This window comes from Tetrao urogallus, assembly GCF_951394365.1.
Source record: "Tetrao urogallus genome assembly, chromosome: 5".
NCBI lineage: Eukaryota > Metazoa > Chordata > Aves > Galliformes > Phasianidae > Tetrao > Tetrao urogallus.
The window spans coordinates 30,262,392-30,282,795 of NC_136818.1; the positions used below are offsets into that span (position 1 = coordinate 30,262,392).

At 42.2% G+C, this 20,404-nt stretch overlaps 1 protein-coding gene across 1 annotated transcript in view; it reads right to left on the bottom strand.

Annotated features, from left to right (window-relative positions):
• Positions 1 to 20,146, bottom strand: part of PTEN (phosphatase and tensin homolog) — a gene marked incomplete at its 3' end in the record, with an annotated part of 42,619 nt that extends 22,473 nt beyond the window's left edge. The window contains exons 1-3 of the mRNA XM_079536041.1: positions 20,062 to 20,146; positions 6,109 to 6,193; positions 4,021 to 4,065 (exon numbers count right to left, since the gene is read on the bottom strand). Coding sequence (XP_079392167.1) covers positions 4,021 to 4,065; positions 6,109 to 6,193; positions 20,062 to 20,140 — 209 coding nt within the window. The 5' untranslated portion in view covers positions 20,141 to 20,146. The remainder of the gene's footprint in view (positions 1 to 4,020; positions 4,066 to 6,108; positions 6,194 to 20,061) is intronic.
• Positions 20,147 to 20,404: the final 258 nt, after the last annotated feature.

A 20,404-nucleotide genomic window follows, 5' to 3' on the forward strand; every position in this document is an offset into this window, starting at 1 on the left:
AGCTGCCCTCCCCTGACAGCTCCATGCTGTTCCCTCAGCCCGTCGCTGTCACACAGAGCAAAGCTCAGCGCTGCCCCTGCGCTCCCTGTGAGGAGCTGCAGCCACCACAAGGCCTCCCTTCGGTTCCTCTACTCTGGGCCAGACAGACCCAGGGACCCCAGATGCTCTTCACACCTCCTGCCCCCCAGATCCTTCCCCATCTCTGCAGCCCATCTCTGGATGCTCTCCAATAGTTTTACGTCCATCCATCTGATATTGTGAAGCCCAAACCTGCACCCAGTGCTCAAGGTGCAGCTGCACCAGCACAAGGCAAAGCAGGACAAGCCCTTCCCTCGCCCGCTGGCACTGCTGGGCCCAAAGCACTCCAGGGTATGGCTGCCAGGGCGCACTGCTGGCTCAGATCAACTTGCCTCAGCCAGAACCCCCAGATTCCTTTCCATGAGACTGCTCTTCAGCCTCTCATCCCCCAGCCCATACATTCAGCCAGGGTTATCATGCCCTAGGGACAGTGATTTCCCTTTTCTGCACTGCTGAACCTTCCTGGGTCTAGCCTTCGCTAGGCAAAAAGCCAGGTGGTTTCTACAGCTCTGATCACATTGCTGACACTTTCCCTGGGTCAGAAGTGACATGAAGCAGACTGAGTGGAAGGTGTGTTTCAAAGAACTATTATCTGTAGCCGAGCCTTCAAGAAGAAAGGTCAGACCCTGGATATAAGCCCAAGATATAGTCAGCATGCCTGGAGCAGCCATCAGCCATGCTGGGAAAAGGACTGGTACAAGTTAGTCAGTATTTGAACTCTGGAAGCAGAGCCTGCTAGGAAGCAAAGCAGTTAACACAAAGCATCTCATCTAACTGTGCTCTTCATTAATCTTCCTTTTAAAGAAGCACCCAGTTCAAAGGAGTAGTATGAGATGAAACTTCAAAACACAAAAAGAATCCACATATGGACAAAAAAGCCTTCAAATTGCAAAGTTTGAAAGAGTAGCAAGTAGAATACATAAGGGATAAAAAAGAGTTTTGTTGATACCAAGGATAGAAACTGAGCACAGAACATAGCCATGTTGCTCTCTATGCCCTCATGAGAGCTGTACACAACACAGGAGAAATGTAGAGCTCCAGGCACGGCCCTATAAAACATACTCCCTTGTCCTCACACAAAACACATGCTACCCGTGTCTGAGATCCCACTGGCACGTGTTTTTGAGATGCTTCCATTGCTTAGCATTTTAAAAGCATCTGTTTTCTAACCATGATGAGACCTGTAATACAGTCAGACCTCCATCTGAAACCTGCTGACAGGGCTACAGATTACAGAAAAGACAGCAGCCTATGCCAGTGCCTAACTCCCTGTACATGGAGACATAGAAATAAGCACAAAAATGTACCCTGTTCCTTCAAGAGTCTGCTTCAATTAAAGACATACAATGGAGAAGGTGAAGAAGCAAAGAGAACAATTTGGCAGGATGCAAAGCATGAAAGCAAAAGTAAATGAATGTGTTAAGGAATAATAAAAGAAAGAATAGCAGAAAGTTAAAAGCCTACATGAGAAAACACAAGGAACAAAATGAAACAAACTGCTCAAATATTCACTGGAAGTCAAAAGCTAGACTGTGAGCATAAGGAATAAATTACATCAGTTAAGCATCCATTCAGAATAGTTTTAAATAAAACTGTTCAATATACGCAGCATTATCAACTCCATGAAACAGCTACCACAAGAGATCTCAAACGTCATGAAATCACTGAGTAACTTCCACGTAACTTCCTTAAAATCCTACTTCCTTATTGAAAAAAAAAAAAAAAAAAAAAAGGTATTATTTACAAAGGATAGGACAAATCTACAGAGATGCTGCTCTCTGAAATACCCGAAGGCTGTAATTTCTTCTCATTTCATGACCAAACATTCCAACAGTTCACTTAATAGCATTTACTTACTTAATGTGCACAGATTTTGTGTGCACACAGATAATCCGTCTCTGTAGCCACAGAAATTTTAAAAGGTGAGTTTTCCAAACAGCATTAAAAACTTCAATCTCCTCTTGCAAGCAAGAAATTGGTGTTTCCAGGACAAAGAGAATCCATACATTTGAAAAAGATTTTTTTCCTCTGTGAAAATTTTGATCTCATGGGAAACATTTCTATTTTTGAAAGCTTCATTAGAGATTATTTTGAATTCAGCAGCAAGGGAAATTGATGGAAGCTGGGAGATTGTTGCAATTGAAAAGAATAAGTTTTTATACAAAAAACTTGAAGACAAAACCTTCTGACACACCTGAACAAGCTCTCTACATAGTTGAAAATATCAGCAATGTAAATATTAGAAGTATTTGTCTCACTGCTTAACTCCAAAGCATGCAGAGGATGGAGTTTTTTGTCCCCTTTTTCACTCTTTGAAGTAAAATGAGGTTGCCAGCACACAGCCAAATGGAAACAACTCAAGCACCATCCTTGCCCCTAGAAATCCTCGCCAAGAATTTTTTAATAAATTCCTACTCTCTGATCAAGCCTAGAAGCCAAACACAACCTACTGTTTTAACCTGTCCCCTCTTGAGCCAGCCTGAAGCATCAAGTTCAGCACTATGCGGTTCAGCAAACCTTGGTCCTCCAGGAGACCCCAGAAACTTACCTACAGAACTCCAGCCCTTGGAATCTGGAGGAAATTAAGTCACACCCAGGGTAGGGTGCTGTAGCAAAAGCACTGCAGGTACATTTTACACAACACAGATGTTCAACAAAGATCAGCAAAGAAAGATACTCAGAAAGCTATCTCCCAAAACAGCTGCACCAACTCACAGCAGAAGCTGTCAAGTATCCTGGAAGCATGGTCCTTTCCATCCGTGAATGTCACTAAGACATTTATTAAAAGTCTAACAAAAACTTTCTGGATAGTTATGACGGAGAAAATAATTTTGTCACTGAACTGCATGAATGGTGTCCAATTAATTTATTTTAATGCATATTCTAGTCAAAAATCTGTCCCACTCTACCCTGGACTTCACAGAGAACTTCAAACGACATTATTCCACATCTCAGGTTCCAGTATTGCTTCATTCCAACATCAAAAGTCAGAAATCATGCTTGATGCATGAATGATCCTCCAACTAATACAGAGACACATTTAAAGACTTATTTTAATGATTTTCAGATTGCAGTGGAATGCATTGCCTGAGTCTACATACAACTACCCTGAGCTGTTAGGAATTTTTGTTGTTTTTTCTTTTTTAAATAAATATTTCTAAATAACCGTGATTAGTAGAAAAATTACAGATACTTAGAAAGATTTATTTAGAAAAAAGCAGCAGCAGCAGCTCTAAAAGTTCAGAGAATCAATAAATCTAAATGCAGATTTTTGGAAAAAATATCTGGGTAAGAAAACCAGGACCTGTTCTTCAACATCCGCTGACATTACAAAATCACTTATACAAATAAAATTAGGCTAAATTAGCATATAAAATGATCAGGGAAAAACAACAGCAGCAGCATTTGTTATGTAACAAGAACAGCTTTCAGAATAACTGACTTTCCTGAGGAAAATATTCTTCCCTCTAAAGCAATCATCGTGCTCCGATTGTGCAATAGTTGAATCAAAATAATGAGCAGGAACTGAGAGGAATACATGCAGAACCTGGGTACCAGCACAGCTCAGTACCCCTCAGGAACACAACACAAACAAGACAGCATTCATCTGGCAGCTCCTTCACTCAGACATACATACACACACAAACGGAAAGCCTGCAGTGAATTACTTTTCACTTTTTAATCACACAGTACATGCTCTAGATGGGCTGGGTGCCAAGTCATTTAAAAGTGTTCAAGTAATATGAATACACACCAGCATTTCATTTAACCTCACTCAGCTTCACTAAATGAAGTAACAGTGCTCTCAATCAGGCTTAATTGTTTTAAGAAATGTGCAAAACATCTCTAGCTCTGCTTCAGCACAGCAGCAAGACACTCTCACTTCCAAGCTATTTTTAGAATTCATCATTTTGGAAAACAAATATTTATGAACATACTTACAGATTGTATATCTTGTAATGGTTTTTATGCTTTGAATCCAAAAACCTTAAACAGGGAAAAAGAAAAAGGCATGCATTAATATACAGCGCGGTGATGGTGATCTCAGCTCACAGCATCAACAGGATACCAGCAGCATGCGCAGCGATGTGCTCCCAGTCCAGTTGGCCTTGCACCATCTCAAGGCAGGCAGGCATCATGCTGCAGACCTCTCCCCTCCAAATAATCCATCAGCCTGAGTAAGGCTACTTGTGCAACCAAGGGGCCTAGATCTGACCTGCAAGCCAACGATTACTGTACACACCCATCTATGGTGATTCCCATCTACAAATCAATACATTATGTAGGTGAAGGGCTGATTCTTATTAAAGCAGAATGTATAGTGCCCAGTAACATTATGGATGCAGAGTGGACTTCGTGCTTCCCGCTTTTTCTGCTTTGCACTCATTTCATTTTTGTGCTAAGTTTGCATTGAAAACTTCCCCTTCAAGTCTCAGAGACTCAAACTGCAAACATGATTCATCAAAATTGCCATGATTATATATGTGTCACCCAGTAATGTTCAAGAAGAAATAACATACAAATGTTTACACTTAACATCGTCAACAGTGTGTATCTGCACATCAGCCAGAAGGAATTTAATTAGCCATGACAGAACATGCTGTTCAAATTGAAAGAAATGGTAACTGCTAAAATCCTGGAAAGCTCAAGCAAAAATGAGCTCTGGTTATCACTTGTAATATTCCAGAAGAGCCTAGAACTCTGTGGTTAAACTGATGCATTTAAGTAAGAACAGATGTGTGAGTGCTCTTTGGGCAGCACTGAATATGGGACTCCAATTTCACCAACAGAAATCCTTCACAGTGCCCACGCTGGCAGACTTTGGGAGATTAAGGAAGATGCTGGACACAGCAATTTATTCCAGCAGATGTTCCCGCAGGTCTGAAGCAGCTGGAGGGAGAGGAGAGCTGGCTCCACTTCTGCCAATAACATCTGCAGGACTAAGGGTAAGCTTCCACACAAGTGCTTTCGTAAGGACAAAATTCCATCCAACATGGAAGCCCCAGAAGTCAGCCAGCAGCCCAGTCACGCTCCTCATATAGTATCACTGTCAAATTGGTCAGGATGCTAGCTATTCGGAAGAAGCCCACCAGCACATCCCTTGAGGCTCAAAGCCCATTTCTACAGAGCTCAAGCAGTGAATTTTGACATACAAAGCTCTTGAAAAAAATATTCCAAGTATAATGCTACTTCAGCATCCAATTCCCTACAGACATTTCATTTGCATCACTCCATACCTTAATTTGGCTCATCACACTTGGAGATTACCATTAGTCCTTTGGAGCAACAGTGTTTATGGATAACTTAACAAATATCAGTAAATCCCTTATTTGTTCTGTGATCAGCATTAATACAAACCTTCCTATTAGGAAATGTTGACTTCATGCATCTCAACAAATCAAGCAGAGACACGGGATTTTAAGGAAATAAATTACAGAGATGCTCCCAAATTGCTAAGATCTCATACAGTTGTATCCAGCAGTTCAGAACGTGTAACTTTCGTGTTAAAAACAAAACTTTCACAAAACATGCTATCACTGTCACCAGCAGTAACGAATTTTGCCTCTTTTTTCTTCTTCAGAAGTTAAAACACAGCCTTTACCTAGAGCCATTTGTTACTTACTGCTATCAAAATTAATTTATCAAGAACTTCATCTATCAAGTAGAGAAAGGCTATATGCAAACGCTCTGAAATGCCATCAACTATCTGAGGAAACTCTCAATTCCACATGCATGCACATCCTTCTAAAAGCAAAGAATCTCATTTTACTGCAACACAATTTGCCAAGTCCATTTTTTCACATGACAAAGCACATGTGGGCTCAGCACAGAACAGCAGCCTGGAGAACACTATTCTCAGTGTTTCCAACTAAATACTAATAAAATACTAATAAAAGCAATGTCTATTAGATGAAAGAACTGCCATTTTTACCAGTCAGGTAGTACATTCTTTCCTAAGCAGAACATAAGTGCCCTTTTCTGCACCCATTTAAGATGAGAATAACTTAAAGAAGAAAAACAAAGCCTTACCTTACTACATCATCAATATTGTTCCGGTATACTCCTTCAAGCCTCTCCGCAGGAAAACCCATAGCAATTATGTTTGGATAAATATCTGAATATCTGAGTTACGGAAACACTTATAAAATATGTAAAACATGTATAACAATATTAAACGGAGATTGTGAAATATTTCTTTACTCCTGCACCAGCTGGAGAAACAGCCCAGAGCAACTTCCATATTCAAAGAATTCAACATCGTATATACAGTAATATGGGGTTCCTTCAGGAAAAAAAACGTAAGAAAAGATCAAGGGAAGAAGAATCAGTACAGAATTTTTTCCATAAACAATATAACATCCAATATGACAGAAGTCTGCTTATAATTCACAGATAACTTAACAAATTTGTACTACTGAATACGTGATGTTAACATTGAGTACAAAAGCCAAACTGTGTTACCCACACCACCATGCCTCATCTCACTGAATCTGCATGTACGCCACACAGTGGTCTCTCTCCACAGTTTGAGTGGCGTATCAAATTCATCAGGAAACTATTTTACAGTCTTGGATGACTAAATTGCAAAATGCTCCAAGTCAGTGCCATGGTAAAGTCCCCAGTGATCCCCAAATCCACCTATCAGGCAACACAAAAAAAGCACATTTCAGTCATGCAAACATTGCAATGGAACATTTCTAATATCTATTATCATTTCTAATTTCTTATTCTGAACTACTGAATCAATACAACCTGAGATAAAGATCTCCAGAAAAGAAGAAAACCACACTGCTAAGAGAAAAAAGTAAAAAAAAAAAAAAAAAAAAAAAAAAAGAGAGAAGTAAACTTGCATCCAGAGCAGATGTGTAAAGAATTCACAACAGTTTGCCAAAAAATGACCAGCATTTAGTATCCTGGTGTGTAATGACAGATGCTGTCGTTGTTTTTTAAACACAACACAAAAAAACACTCCTTAGTTTTAAACATCAGAAAAGTTAATACAGTGAAGAAGTTTCACTGAAAAGCAAAACAGAAATGAAACCAGCAGCTCAAAAGCAGCCCGTACCCTGCCACATTAACATACTCCTTCTCAGACTAATTTTAGAAGGAATAAGAACAATATGTTTGCAGTTGGCCCCACTTTAAACAAGGGAGCTGGAGCAGGTGACTTCCAGAGGTGCCCTTCAACTTAAATTATTCTAAAACTACAAGAATGACTGTCCTTGTTAAAACACCAACAATACAACAAAACTGCCAAGAGCAGGCAGCAGGATGAAGGCACTGCAGCCACTTCCAAGATATTCATATTCCAGTTAGCTGCACACAACAAAAAACCTGAAATATGCTGCAAGCCATTTCACCCTGCCCTGACAGAGATCCCACAAGTCTGAGTACTTGGCAGTAAAGCAGCATGGACTGAGTTCTGCAGTTCGCTCAACAGCTGGCCAGCTGGAGAGCAAATTTTTATAACGGTACACAGAAGTTATGTATTCTCCGAAAAAGAAAAAAAGAATCTAGCATTTACTGTGTGGTATCCAAATATAAATAAGCATCAGTCTGCCTAGACTGCTCTAAATGAGTTATGCAGACAACAATAAAAAAAAAAAAAAAAAAAAGAAAGAAAGCTTCTGAGGGATCCAAACAAGTATCTGTAGCCACCTCCTCAAACACTGACACATAAAAGGGATTTATGCCTGATTTCTAATTCACTCTGCACTTCCCCAAACCTCAAAAAAAGCTTATCTTGGAGAAATTAAATTGCTCAGCATTCAGATCCCGTGATAATTTCTGATACTATCATATCACATCAATCTTCAACTTTGAACTTTGCTCTGAATGGATTTTACTCTGCAAGCAAACCACACCTCTTAGCTCAAGTAGCAAAAGCACGATACAACTCGCAACGCATTTACTATTTTATCAGTTATTACTTGCTGTAAGATTAAGAAAGCAGTTGTAAGCCATGTGCACCTGTTCCATGCCTATCACACACCAGTGCATCACCTGACATCCAGCTATCACATCCCATTGCTTCCTCCTTGCTCCTGACTTGCAGAACACAGAGCACACATCTATCTGCTGCAGCTCTACCATTTTTGCTCAAAGCACCTCCATCTATACACTGCTCTGAGCAGAAGGGCCCTATAAATTACTGTAACAAAATAACCCAGAATAATACAATATCACCCATGACACAGACGTTAGGGCTAGCCAGAATTACTGTATAACTTGCTCAAATCTCTATTTACAACCAGAAGATTTACCATGCAGCTTCTTCATGTATTCAATTCAGTAGCTGCTCTTCTTGCTGTCTCTGGGACGCTAAAGTAGGAGACACATTCCAGTATTCCCCAGATGGTACGAGATGGAAAGGAGGCAGAGAGCAGAACATCTTAGCAGCATTTCCACTTCACAGGCACACAGGTGTCCAAACACCAAAAGCCTTGAGCATGCACGCAGACGGAAATAAAAGGTTCTAAATTAACTGAGCAGTCTCACACTTTTGGATATTGCAATCCCTCTTGGCCCTGGACTCTCAGGTGGCTCCTCAACAGTGCTACTCAAGCATGTGCACAGCTCATTTGCACTTCCTTTCTAAATCATAGCAAACCAACAAGAATTGAGGACACACAAGCTTAATCACGTATCAGAACTACAGGTGAAAATTTAATCCCAGAGCTAGTATTGCTAAAGATGTTCCAGAAAATGCCAGCAAACGGGAAAAGGGGAGGAAGGGGGAAAAAAGTGCCAATCAGTTTACTGACACCAATTCAATAAAAGTGTGGGTGCTATAAGGTTTTGGAACAGGACAAGACAAACACAAACACTAGTGAAAAACAAATATCCAACAGTGAGCTCAGCAGGGGTTCTGATTTTAGGCAAGCATGACTGTCTTTGAACAGGCACGCAAAACCTTTCTTCCACCTAAATATAAGCATCCTGAAGTACCTTCCTTATTATCTCCACACATCAGGCTAGAATGCAATTCCCACACCACTGCTGACTCACTGCTGTCTACGAGGGATCAGGCTGTGCAGAACAGCGGGTGCAGCAAGCCAGCATTGCGACTGCACAGCATTCATTGAGCCACAGGATTCTTCTGCACCAAACAAAAGGAAGTGACAACTCTAGCAAGTGTATTATTCATATTGCTGGGGAAGAGCATTTGCTGGGGTCTACACAGGCTTCTGACAAGCACGCTGAAGAGCACTGCTCTGAAAACCTCCTGTCGGTTCCAATGGCCAAAAACCATCCTTTGTCTGAAAGAAAAGGCTGAAGAAGGAACAGCAGTGCTTTTACTTCCTGTGCTCATGATCCAAGTCCTAAAAAACTGCTATGTTAACTGAGTTGTTCTACCCTTTCCTGATAAATCCGCACTGAGAAGGCGATTATCCCTACTGCACCAGTACCAGCATGCTATTTTCCTGATACTGGGCTCCTCCCCCGACACAGCTATGAATTTACCATCCCAAAGCATGCAGAGCTGAAATAATTATGATACCACACAGAACATCATCTTCAAGGAATCGCCTCCATCATCACCACACTGCAAGGCAGAGGGACACTGCTTTCCATACATGAGTAAATTAACAGATTTCTGAAGACGAAATTAAAAGATTCTAGCAACATGACTTTTCTCATGGAAGCTTGGAAGCCAGGCTTCCATTCAAAGCAAGAATTCCAAGCCATGAAATTAATAATGATAGCAATCATTTTAGAAAGCTGGATGATCTAGCACGTACAACAAGTTCATCATCAAATCCAGCTTCACTTTAAAGAGACAAATGGAAATGGTTAAAACCTCAGTCAGTTACTGAGGCAGTTTTACAATGCTTCCAGTTTGCATGTAGAAGCAAAGTCAACCTAAACATGAACTACCAGAAAACTTAAAAGTGGGCTTAATGAAAAAAAAAAAAAAAAAAAAAAAAAAAGAAAGAAAATCTGCTGCCTTTTGCCACAGCAACTCTTTCCTAAGGAACTCATTTCTGAAAATGGTCTCAGTACCTTTTAAAGAACTTCTTTCTTTCTCAACTTGGGAATCATATAAGTTGATATTTCACAGTTAAAAGAAGATAATAAAACAACAACCAAGACAGACTGAATGCCCTGACACGACACAGAACAGCAAAACACTGGAACGTTGCCCCCTACTCAAGTTTATACTTCTTACTAATCACAAAACTTAGCTTTACCCAAGACATAAAATTGAAGTACCCAGCAGTTTGCTAAATGCCCAACACCATCAAGCAACGCCATTTCAGTGTAAGACAAACCAGAAGAAAAATTTCATTTACTACTTCAAAAACATTTTTGCTCTAATGTAAAAAACTGTTTAAAGCCTGAAATAATTCCCACGTGCTAAAGATGACAGTCCCCCAGGTGCCATGAGAAAACCTCTGTGTCATTATGCAAATCAGTAGTTATACTCGTTTTCAAAAATAGTTGTCCAGGTATCCACATTTTGCAGAGATCAAATTAAAGAATGTGCAGTACACGCTTAAATCTTAACTTTTATGTATATGCATAGGCAAATGACTCACGTTGGTCTATTAATTTAAAAACGTGATTTTTCTCACAAATTGAGTCTTTTTCCTAATCACGGAAGCAGGCCAAAAAAAAAGCAGCACAATGAAATATTTTCCAGTTCTTAAATAGACACAAAAAGTAGCAAAAATACACAGCCACAGCCCCTCCTGCAACAATCAATCTTCTCCATTAACATCCAGAACTTTATCAATTAGCATTTCTAAGCAATGTATGAAGTTCCCTTTCAAACAAAGTAAGCATTTAATCCCCTGTCCTTGCCCTACTCTAGGAGAAAACCAGAAAGCTAACGACCTAATCTTCCTATTTTGTAAGCATGCTCGAGCATGCAGTGCAGAATTTACATACAGCTTTACTTTCTAAACCAACACTGACAGGCTTTAAATCAAAGCCCAAATAAAAGACAGCTTTAAAACTATTAGCCCTATGCAACCAAAGGTTGCAGGAGGATCTACTAGTCATTAGGCTGAAGATTCCTGAAAGCTGGGAATAATGCGCAGTGTTCAAGCCAAGCTTTGGAGCTAAAAACTGCCAAGTTCCATTTGATAACACTCGAAGAGCAGAGGAACAACATTACTCTGAAGTCTCCCAAAAGTGCTTTTTTGTGTCCATTTTTCTGCAATTTTCAGGAACTCAGCCTTTAGCAGCCACACAACGTAGTCTAGCAGCACATCTGTCTTCACCAGCTCTGCAACATTAGTGTACTAACCTCAACTCTTAACTCCAGCTTAAACACATCCATGTAGCAACACAGAAATTAAATTAAAGGAACTGAACTGCTCTGTAGCTGTTCAGCAGCTTGACAGCCCGAAGCTACAGAAGGAGTGTTACAAGAAGTGTCCACACTCCATCCTCAAACAGATTTAAGTGTCCTGACAAATGGCCAAACTCTTTATTAGCAAGAGTTTCTTGACAGCATCCCTACAAATGAAGAAAAAAAAGACATAGGAAAATATGCCCAGCCAAATTGAGAAGAGTTTCCCAGCATACATGCTGTTTAGCCTGTATACATGCATACTCTCATTGTAAATAGGCTGCCAGCTCTAAACACAAAGTAAGTTTACTGTTTTTCTCCAAAGCTGGGTAATCAGGAAGTAGAGAGGAAATGAACAGGAAGAATGTTCTTGAGAGCAAAGGAGGATTCCTTGTAGCCAGCCAGCTGCACTTGCCAATTCTACCATCTGTGCCTTAAAGAACAAGAAGAGACCAACTCAGATGTTGCAGAGAGAAACATTTTATGATTTCGGAGAAAGGCATTTAACCCATTAATGCTCAATATTTCAATGACAACCCTTTGTTCCTCTTCAGGCTGGACATCAGGAAGTATTACTTTTCAGAAAGGGTGGTCAGGCACTGGAATGGACTGCCCAGGGAGGTGGTGGAGTCACTGACCCTAGGGGTGTTCAAGGAAAGACTGGATGTTGTGTTGAGGGACATGGTTTAGTGGGAGTTATTGGTAATAGGCGAACGGTTGGACTGGATGATCTTTTAGGTCTTTTCCAACCTTGGTGATTCTATGATTCTAAACTTCAAGCTTGTAATTCAAACGTAGTGCCCTACAGAAGAAATAACAGAACTGTGGCTCCCTCATTCCCGGATTCCAACAGTGGGAAGGAGTAAATCATAAAAAGCTTTGAAGATGCTGCCACCAGTTGCACCACCACCTCTACCCATCATGAGGTTTTCTGGACCCACACATGGTCATGATGCTACATTTCCAGAACCATTCTCAGAGCAAGAACCTTCTCACAGGCTGCGTGAGTTGCACGAAACCCAACCTGGAGCTCTCAACCCCAATGGGCATTTGCTGAACAGCTAAGAGGAACAAGATGACAGAAGAAGTACTGAATTTACAGAATAACCAGGCACTTTTTTTTTTTTTTTCCCCCAAAACAGTCTCAACCTCATAAACCTCACAACACAAATACCAAACAAACAAACAAAAAAACAATAGTAAGAGAAGCAAGAAAAAGGATGTTTACTTTGCAGAACTTGTTCTGACAAGAAGCAAAAAGAATTCCTGCTCAACTCCCATTTCAACACGGCCTGGGATTGCAGACCAAGTAAGCCATGCAGATGATGGCAGAGGACAACGCCTGCTGCATGACTTTCTCAGCAAAGGAAACCTGTAACAGAAGCTTGGCTTTCATACTGCACTTTAAGATTTACCTGGTTTTACCTACGTATCAAATTCAACACAACCTCCACCAAGGCAAAACATGGCATGTCCCCAGCAATGCTCTCAGAACACGGCCATGCTTTGCCCAATGTCCTCTGGAGAAGCACCACTGCATGCTTAAGCATATCCTAGCCTCAAACACCCACAGAAAAATACAAGAATTTTATTCAGAGGAACGCAGCAAAGAGTCACTACTTTGATATTTACTGACAGGAAGTGAAAAATGGCTCAGACTCAACTTCTTGCAAGGCTGAAAGGACATCCAAAACTTCCAGAGACAAGGGAATTCAAAACAGAATTCGAGCTGGAGGACAAATATGTCACACTAAAATGCTTTACAAAACCTAAGCTGCGAAAATTAAGATTTAGCCTAACTTCAGGGGGTGGCTACAAGAGAATATGAAGACAAGGCTTCGGGCCAGCCTAATAAATAATTTCTCAGTCATTCAGCTCCAAGTAGATACTACTAAATTCTAACAGGATGCAGTGTTTGCCTCCTCCTCATGTTAGTAAAAAAAAAGGGTGTTACTCCTCTCACCAAAAAAAAAAAACAAAAACAAAAACAAAAAAACAGAAGAGAAAATAGGCAACCACTTCAATTCTAGTCCAATATGTACCCAGCGAAAGCAAGGAATTAAGCACAGGCCTCTAAAAAAGAAATTAACTGTGTGATTAAAAGCTATTATACCACATACCCACAAAGGCAGAATTAAGTTTATGAAGACATCTCTTAAGCACTTCGCTGCAAAGAACTGGATATGGAGCAGTTTTTATGCATCGCTGCATGTTGGGGCTGCAGAGCTGGGGTTTCATCTTTACAGAGAACAATGCCAACTTTTGCTGCAGTCATCATCCCAAACACAGAGCAGGCAAGTTTCATTTTTTAGCTGCACAATCAATTACCCCCTGAAATCACAGAACAACTACTTCAGCTACAGCTGAAAAATCATTAAGATAACTCATATTTATGCAGTACGATCCAGGGCCTAACTGCACAATTATTACACTTATGCTCTACAAAACTCCTTTTTCATTGCTTCACAGGCAAGATGACAAGGCAGAAGACTACTGGAGAGAGGAGGATGCTAGCCTGAAATGGGAGCTGGAACAAGGCTTTGTTTACATCTGGACTAAGACCTATTTAAAAACCAAGAGCAAGCTGAACCCAAAGCACAGTCAACTGCCCAGAAAGCATCCTGATTTCACAAGAGAACACGCTCTGCTGGGCCATGTATGCACATCCCCAAATTTTAAGACAAATTTCCTTCTTACAACCCAGAAGGCATCATCCCAGCAGCTCACAGGGATGCACCAACTTGCACAGCTAATGCCCAAAACCATGTCAGAAGTGCCAAATCACAGGAACCCACAACTCTTCTAGGACTTACGAGGTAACACCAGGCACACACAGCTCCATCCCACATCCCATTTACTCCCTTGAAAAAGCCATCTGACATCAAATAAAACCCAATATTCATGTCAAATGGACACAAATCACGTATAGCTCTGAGATCCAGATTGCTAGCTGGGTGTTCAAATAAGAAAAGAGGAGGGCTTTAAAATGCTGTTACTTATGACTAACAACAGCAAGTTGGGCCTCCTAGTTAAGGGGTCCGAAGACTCAACTGTCTATTCTATTCTCTCCCTTTTCTTTGGGTTTTGAACACAACTGCTGTCCCATAAAATGTATTTAACCAAGAAAATGATTTAACAGAGCATTCTAGGCCATGGTACCATAGACATAATTTGACAGCTTATGCAGCATTCACATGGCAACAACAAATTCACTAAAAATACTTTTTCCTTTAAGAAACTACAAGAAGCTGCTCAAATCTACAATTGGCAGAAGCAACTTGGTAGACAGACTTAATACATAAAATATCAGTTTCACAGTCGCTAAGTTCTTTAGTCTAGCTTCTGCATAGCCATCTTTTTTTTTTTTTTTAGCATGGGGATTTTTCACATAATTTGTTAATAAAACATAATTTCAGTAAGGTTATTACAAGTTAAACCAACTGCTTTTACTGCAACAATAGAAGATCTAGGCATCCACGTAATCCAGCAAAGAGTTAAACAAAAAATACAATCACTTCTCTTTTGGAAGAAAATTAGGAAATTCTATACTCCTCTTCACAGTGCTTTAATGCAACATTTAGCACATACTGGCTTTCTGCACAGCACTCACTGCATTTCTCAGTCTTTTGATAGTTCAAGAAAAAAAAAAAAAAAGAGAGATGTAATAACTGTAGCACTGGACAGCACAGGAAAAACTCTTTTTTGTCCCAAAGAAATGTGCTCACTGTCAGTCTAGCAGTCACCAAGCGCCAATGCTTTCACATGTATCAGACTATGGCAATCGCAGCCCTGCACAAGCACCACTCTGGGGACTGTATCCCTTCCCTAAATATACTGTAAGTACCTCAAGAAGTCAGTGGAAATCAGTGTACTATCTTGAGGACAGAAGAGTCTTCCTGGCTAGCACAAGTTCTCCAAAGAGTCATTTTCAGAATTCAACCTTCTTCACGAGTGAAGTCTAACCTAGTGCTGATGGGGGCCCAAACCATTACCTGAAGAGCTGAACAGGGGATCTTCAGAAGCACAATGCCAACCAACCCACCCTTGCCCAAAGCTCTGAGCTCTGACATAATTACTTCCCCAGGGCCCAAAGTGACAGCATCTCATCATCAGTGGGTGGCGGATTATGAAAACTCACCTGGATTTCTACTTAAAAAAATAAAAAATAAAAAAATCAGTGCTCAAATCAGATCCATTTCCAGTAGGGTTTGCACTTTGTTCAACATGACCCAAACAAGGTTTTAAGGGAAACCTTTAGTTGTTCTGAAAATTATACACACTTCACGAAGCTTGCAAACAGATTTCAGTGGTACTGTTTGCTCTTTTTTCCTCCTTTATCAAATTTTCTTTTTTAGTGACCCTTAATGTGTTCTCATTATCCATACTCATTTCTTTCCCCAACTTGAAAAGCACAGTCATCACCTCAACAGCAGAGCTACGTGAAGCAGAGAATTAGTTTGCAGCTCTTGTTGATTTAAAAACGTGCACAAGCAGTTATTTTTTAACTTCATATTTAGCTTGTGCAAACAGTCTGCAGCAAAGCTGCACCATGTTAAAGTTTCTGATGATGCAAGACCAAGTAGTATATTGGGAAGCCTGCACAACATTTAAGAAGCACAATGAGATGAACTTTAAATTTGCCGAGCACCTTAAATTCCTGTCCTGGGCAATCGCAGCAGAAAAGCTGGGCAGAGGCTTCTCTGCAGTGATGCAGCGAGGGATGCACAACCCAGCACTTGCTGAAATGGGATTTTTTGTGCGTAGGCTTCAGCTGTTAAACAATGCTATCAACAAAGATGCAGATACCACAGCAAGCTGTTACAGTTTTTTCTTAGGTTGTGGGGAAAACTATAGGATCACCTGGGAAGCAAATCTAACCTCAGAAGAGAAAATGGATGGAAAGACTTGCACCTACTGACACCTTGCTTTCTCAGTCTGGACAACTCAAAAATCCTTCGTAACAGAAAGACTGATTCTCCCAGTATCAAATATACCCTTCCCACAAGCAGCTAACAACTGGATCGAGTTCTGAGAAGCCTCCAGCTAGTCCCATTTTACTACTCGCTGTTCAGGCAGACTTTTTAGATGAATTGAAAGCAAAACTGACACTAATCTCCTTGTTTAAAACCCAAACCTATCCAGGCTCCACAAGCAAAATGAGTCTGTCAAGCTCTTAACACTACTAAGTAACGCAGTTTACTCCCGAACAAAGAAATACTTTTCCTCCAGTAAAAGCTTTGCCACTCGCTTTCTTCCAAGCCCTCACCAAATCTTACTACAAAAACAACTGGTTACAAAGCACCTAACCAACTTCAATTTTAAACAGAAAGCCAATATTTTAAAGGAGTGGCATTTCCAACTCCAGTTCTATTTTTAAACTCAGCATGCACCTCATGCCAACTCACTTCTTTTCCGGGAGGTTGAGCCATTTTGACTCAAGTCACATAATCTAAAATTTCATTAAAAACGCAAAAAGCCTTTGGACTGCTGATAGCATAAAGCAGCTTCCACTCTCAATCTTAGCACTCTGCCTTTCATCACAAGACAAAATGCAATACTTGGAAATTAACAGCATCTAACATCTAATTTTTACTGAATGTTACTGCAGTTCATACAACTATGTGGGTCATGAAATGCACACGCCTCAGTTAATCACTGTTCTGTGCTAAGGCTGCCATGCTCATGCATAGCAGAAGGCCTATAAATCTGAAGCAAGTTCACCGAATTCCATAACAGATACAAGTAACTGATTTTTCACTTGAGTCTCGTGTAGTTAAGCCTCCTGTCAAACTCGGTTGCACACACACACATAAGATAAAAGCAAGCACTGCAATGTAGAAGACTTGCATGCAAGTGTTCTCCACCGCTGCTTGCTGTAAAATGGTCAACAACTGAGCTGCATCACTAGAGAAATCCTAAAATTATAGTAGTTCAGAAAATATAATTGCCCTTGCATCATTAAGAAATGCAGCCATCTTAGAAGAAAGCTATTAATCCAAACTTTCCTTCTCACTCATTTGCAACAAAAGGTATTTGGCATTACAGAAATGGAGTAGAAACCCAAATTAATCAGAACTGAAGTATGAAAAAAAAAAAAAACAAAAAAACATTTCCTCTTCTAATTTCAGAAATATTTTTTTCCAAAGCAGTGCCTAAAAAGGCTGTTCAGGGAAAAGAAAGTTTGCTCAGATGAAAAGCTGTGTCAGTATGTTCTTAAAACACATTTCATGACCAGCAACGTAGGACTATTCTCATCTGGTATAAACAAAGCTACTGATTTTGAGAAGTCATCATTTCCCTTTCCTTAAATCCTGTATTACCAGTACAGAAACAACTCCTAACTGAACTGCCTGCACCCAAGTACCAAGTCCCAAGTACAGCGGATGGACATCTGTGCTCATTTCACAAGGATGTAATGCAGCCCGCAAGAAGAAACACCAGTGATGTTCCAGCCCAGCTCCTCAAAAGGTATGTAAACAGTCCAGCAACAAAATGCCTGTTTTGGCACTTGGGTATTCCCTGCAGCCCCTTGGAGAATCAGCTGTGTATGAAATATAAAGACTGCAGGCGTTTGTCCACCTGGGATGCCGAGATGTGACGAGAAAAGCAAAAAAGAGACATTCAGCTAAGTGGACACCTCACCTGGGTTCCAGTCCATGCCCTAGTTGGCTCACTGGAGGATTTCACATTGCATCTCCCTTGGCCCACGCTGCAGCACCCAGCTGTTGCATGTTTTGGAACTTCCACTGAACTGCTCATTTGCAGAAAGGGTTCACACCTCAGTTCCCCTCATCCAGAGATCAGTGCCCAAATCACAGGACTACACAGCCCCTCTCAGTCCTTTAGGTTAGGGAAAAAACTCCCCCAAGATGACTGTTAGCCACAGGATGCTCCTACAGACATGGGAAGGCTGGGAAGCACAGCCAAGTGCAGGTGGTCCCTTGTTTCAGCCACAACATTTTTAGCTCTGCCACACAGTGAGAAGTGCCTTTGAGATGCCAGTCCTCCTATCACACACCACATACCTTTCCAATACCTCACTGAGGTTTCAGGTTTTCTTCAATACCAACTCCCAGCCCAGTCCTCTGCCTCAGCACAGAAGTAATAAGCAGGTTGCTTTCCAAGTACGACAACCAACAATTTCATCAAAACTCTGCAAAAAGAACATCTCCAAGAAGCCTGCACAGCGATAAAATAGTCAACTTTCACCTCTGCAGTGTCAGCCTTCAAGTAAAACCATTATACTGCACATGCAGCAGTCTTTATTCATTAATTATCCATTAAGTGTGAAGCTATGAAAAAGGGGGACTGAATATAAGCTCATTTCAAAGACACCTTCATAACTGTTTAAAAAAATAAACATTTTTTTCCATGATCTCTGTTACAGAATTGCAGCCAGCTGCAGCTTTCAAAAACGCTAATTTAAGTCTAGTCTTTAGTGGCCTAGTTGTAATTAATAATAATAATAATAATAATAATAATAATAAATTGGAAAAAAAAAAACAATAAACTCAAATCAGCATATCCTAAGCAACCTTGAGAAACAAAATCCAGATTTAAAATTCACTCGTTCTCTCACTTAGAGCAAACTACTCACTGAAAAGATGTGTTTGGGTCAAAAAGCCCCACCTTCCAGCAGCACATTTGGACAGTGGTACCTTAAACACCAAACCTGCAAGGACAAAGCCAAGAGATCACCACCACTTTGCCACCACTTACTTGTTTCCCAAAAGTTTCCATCCAGCGCATTACTCCCAAAATCACAAACCTCGCTGAGACCGCCCCTAAGTGAGCACCAAACACTGCTGTGTCAGCCCAGCAGCAGGCCAACAAAACCCCCAGCCAAACATTGCAAACACCAGTCTAACACTGGGCTTTATCAACGCCACAGATATACTGTAGAAACCACACAGCAAAGAAGGATTTGGGCTCCTTAACTGAAAGCTCAGTGTCCCCTGCTGAAGTCAAGCACCTTTCAGGCCATCACCACTTCAGGCCCAGCGCCCAAGTAACATCACGAGCTCCGTACTGCTCCCGCCCAGAACCAGGCTGCCTCTGGATCATCTGCTACAACGCGAGCTCTCAACACCGAAATTTTCGCCCTGACCCCGTAGGAAAGCAGCGAGTTCTCTTTCTATGCAAATAAGGCTGGAACCGAGGCATCAGGAAGAGACCGGAACCACAGCAACACAGAACGCGCCCGGCCGGCAGGGCGCACAGGCATCACCGAGCGCAAGTCCTGCCTGCGTGCAGGGCGGCCCGGCCCCAGCCCGCGCGCCGCATCTCCCAGGACGGCTGAAACGTTCGAGCCCGGTTCGCACTTACCTCAAAGCCCTCCCCACCGCAGCACGGATCAGATCAGCCCCACGGGCAACTCGGCACGCAACCCCGCGGGCCGCCACAGGCGCAGCCCGGCAGCCGGGCTCGCCACGCTCCGGCTCGTTATCCAGAACCGCGCACCGACCTTCGGCGCATCCTAAGCGCCACGCTCCCCCCGGCACGCCGCGCTCCCGTTCGCCTCACGCCGCGCCACCGCCGATCTTCACACGGGAAAAGCCGCGGTGCCCCTCCGTGCCGGGCCCGCTCCGTTAGCCGCCCGGCGGCGGTTAGGTAACGCGCCGCGGGTCTGATGCAATCGTCGGGCGCGCAGCGCTGCGCCGGGCTTGGCGGCGCCGGGAGGATACAGGTCAGGTCCAGGTCGAAGCCATCCTCTTGGTAGCGCCTTTTGTTCCTGCTGACGATCTCTTTGATGATGGCGGTCATGTCTGGCAGGCGGGGGCCGCTCCGGGGCGGGCCGCGGGGCCGGGCGGCGGGCGGTGGGGCCCGCTGCTCCCGGGGCTCAGCCCCGGCCGGGCCCGGCTCCCGCTCCTCCCGCGGCGGCGGCGGCTCCCGGCGGCCGCCCCCCCCTCCTCCTCCGCCTCCTCCTCCTCCGCCTCCTCCTCCTCCTCCTGCCGCTGCCGGGGCGGCCGAGCGGGGGGGCTCCGCAGCCGGGCCGAGTCCCTGAGGGAGCCGCCGCCGCCGCCGTCT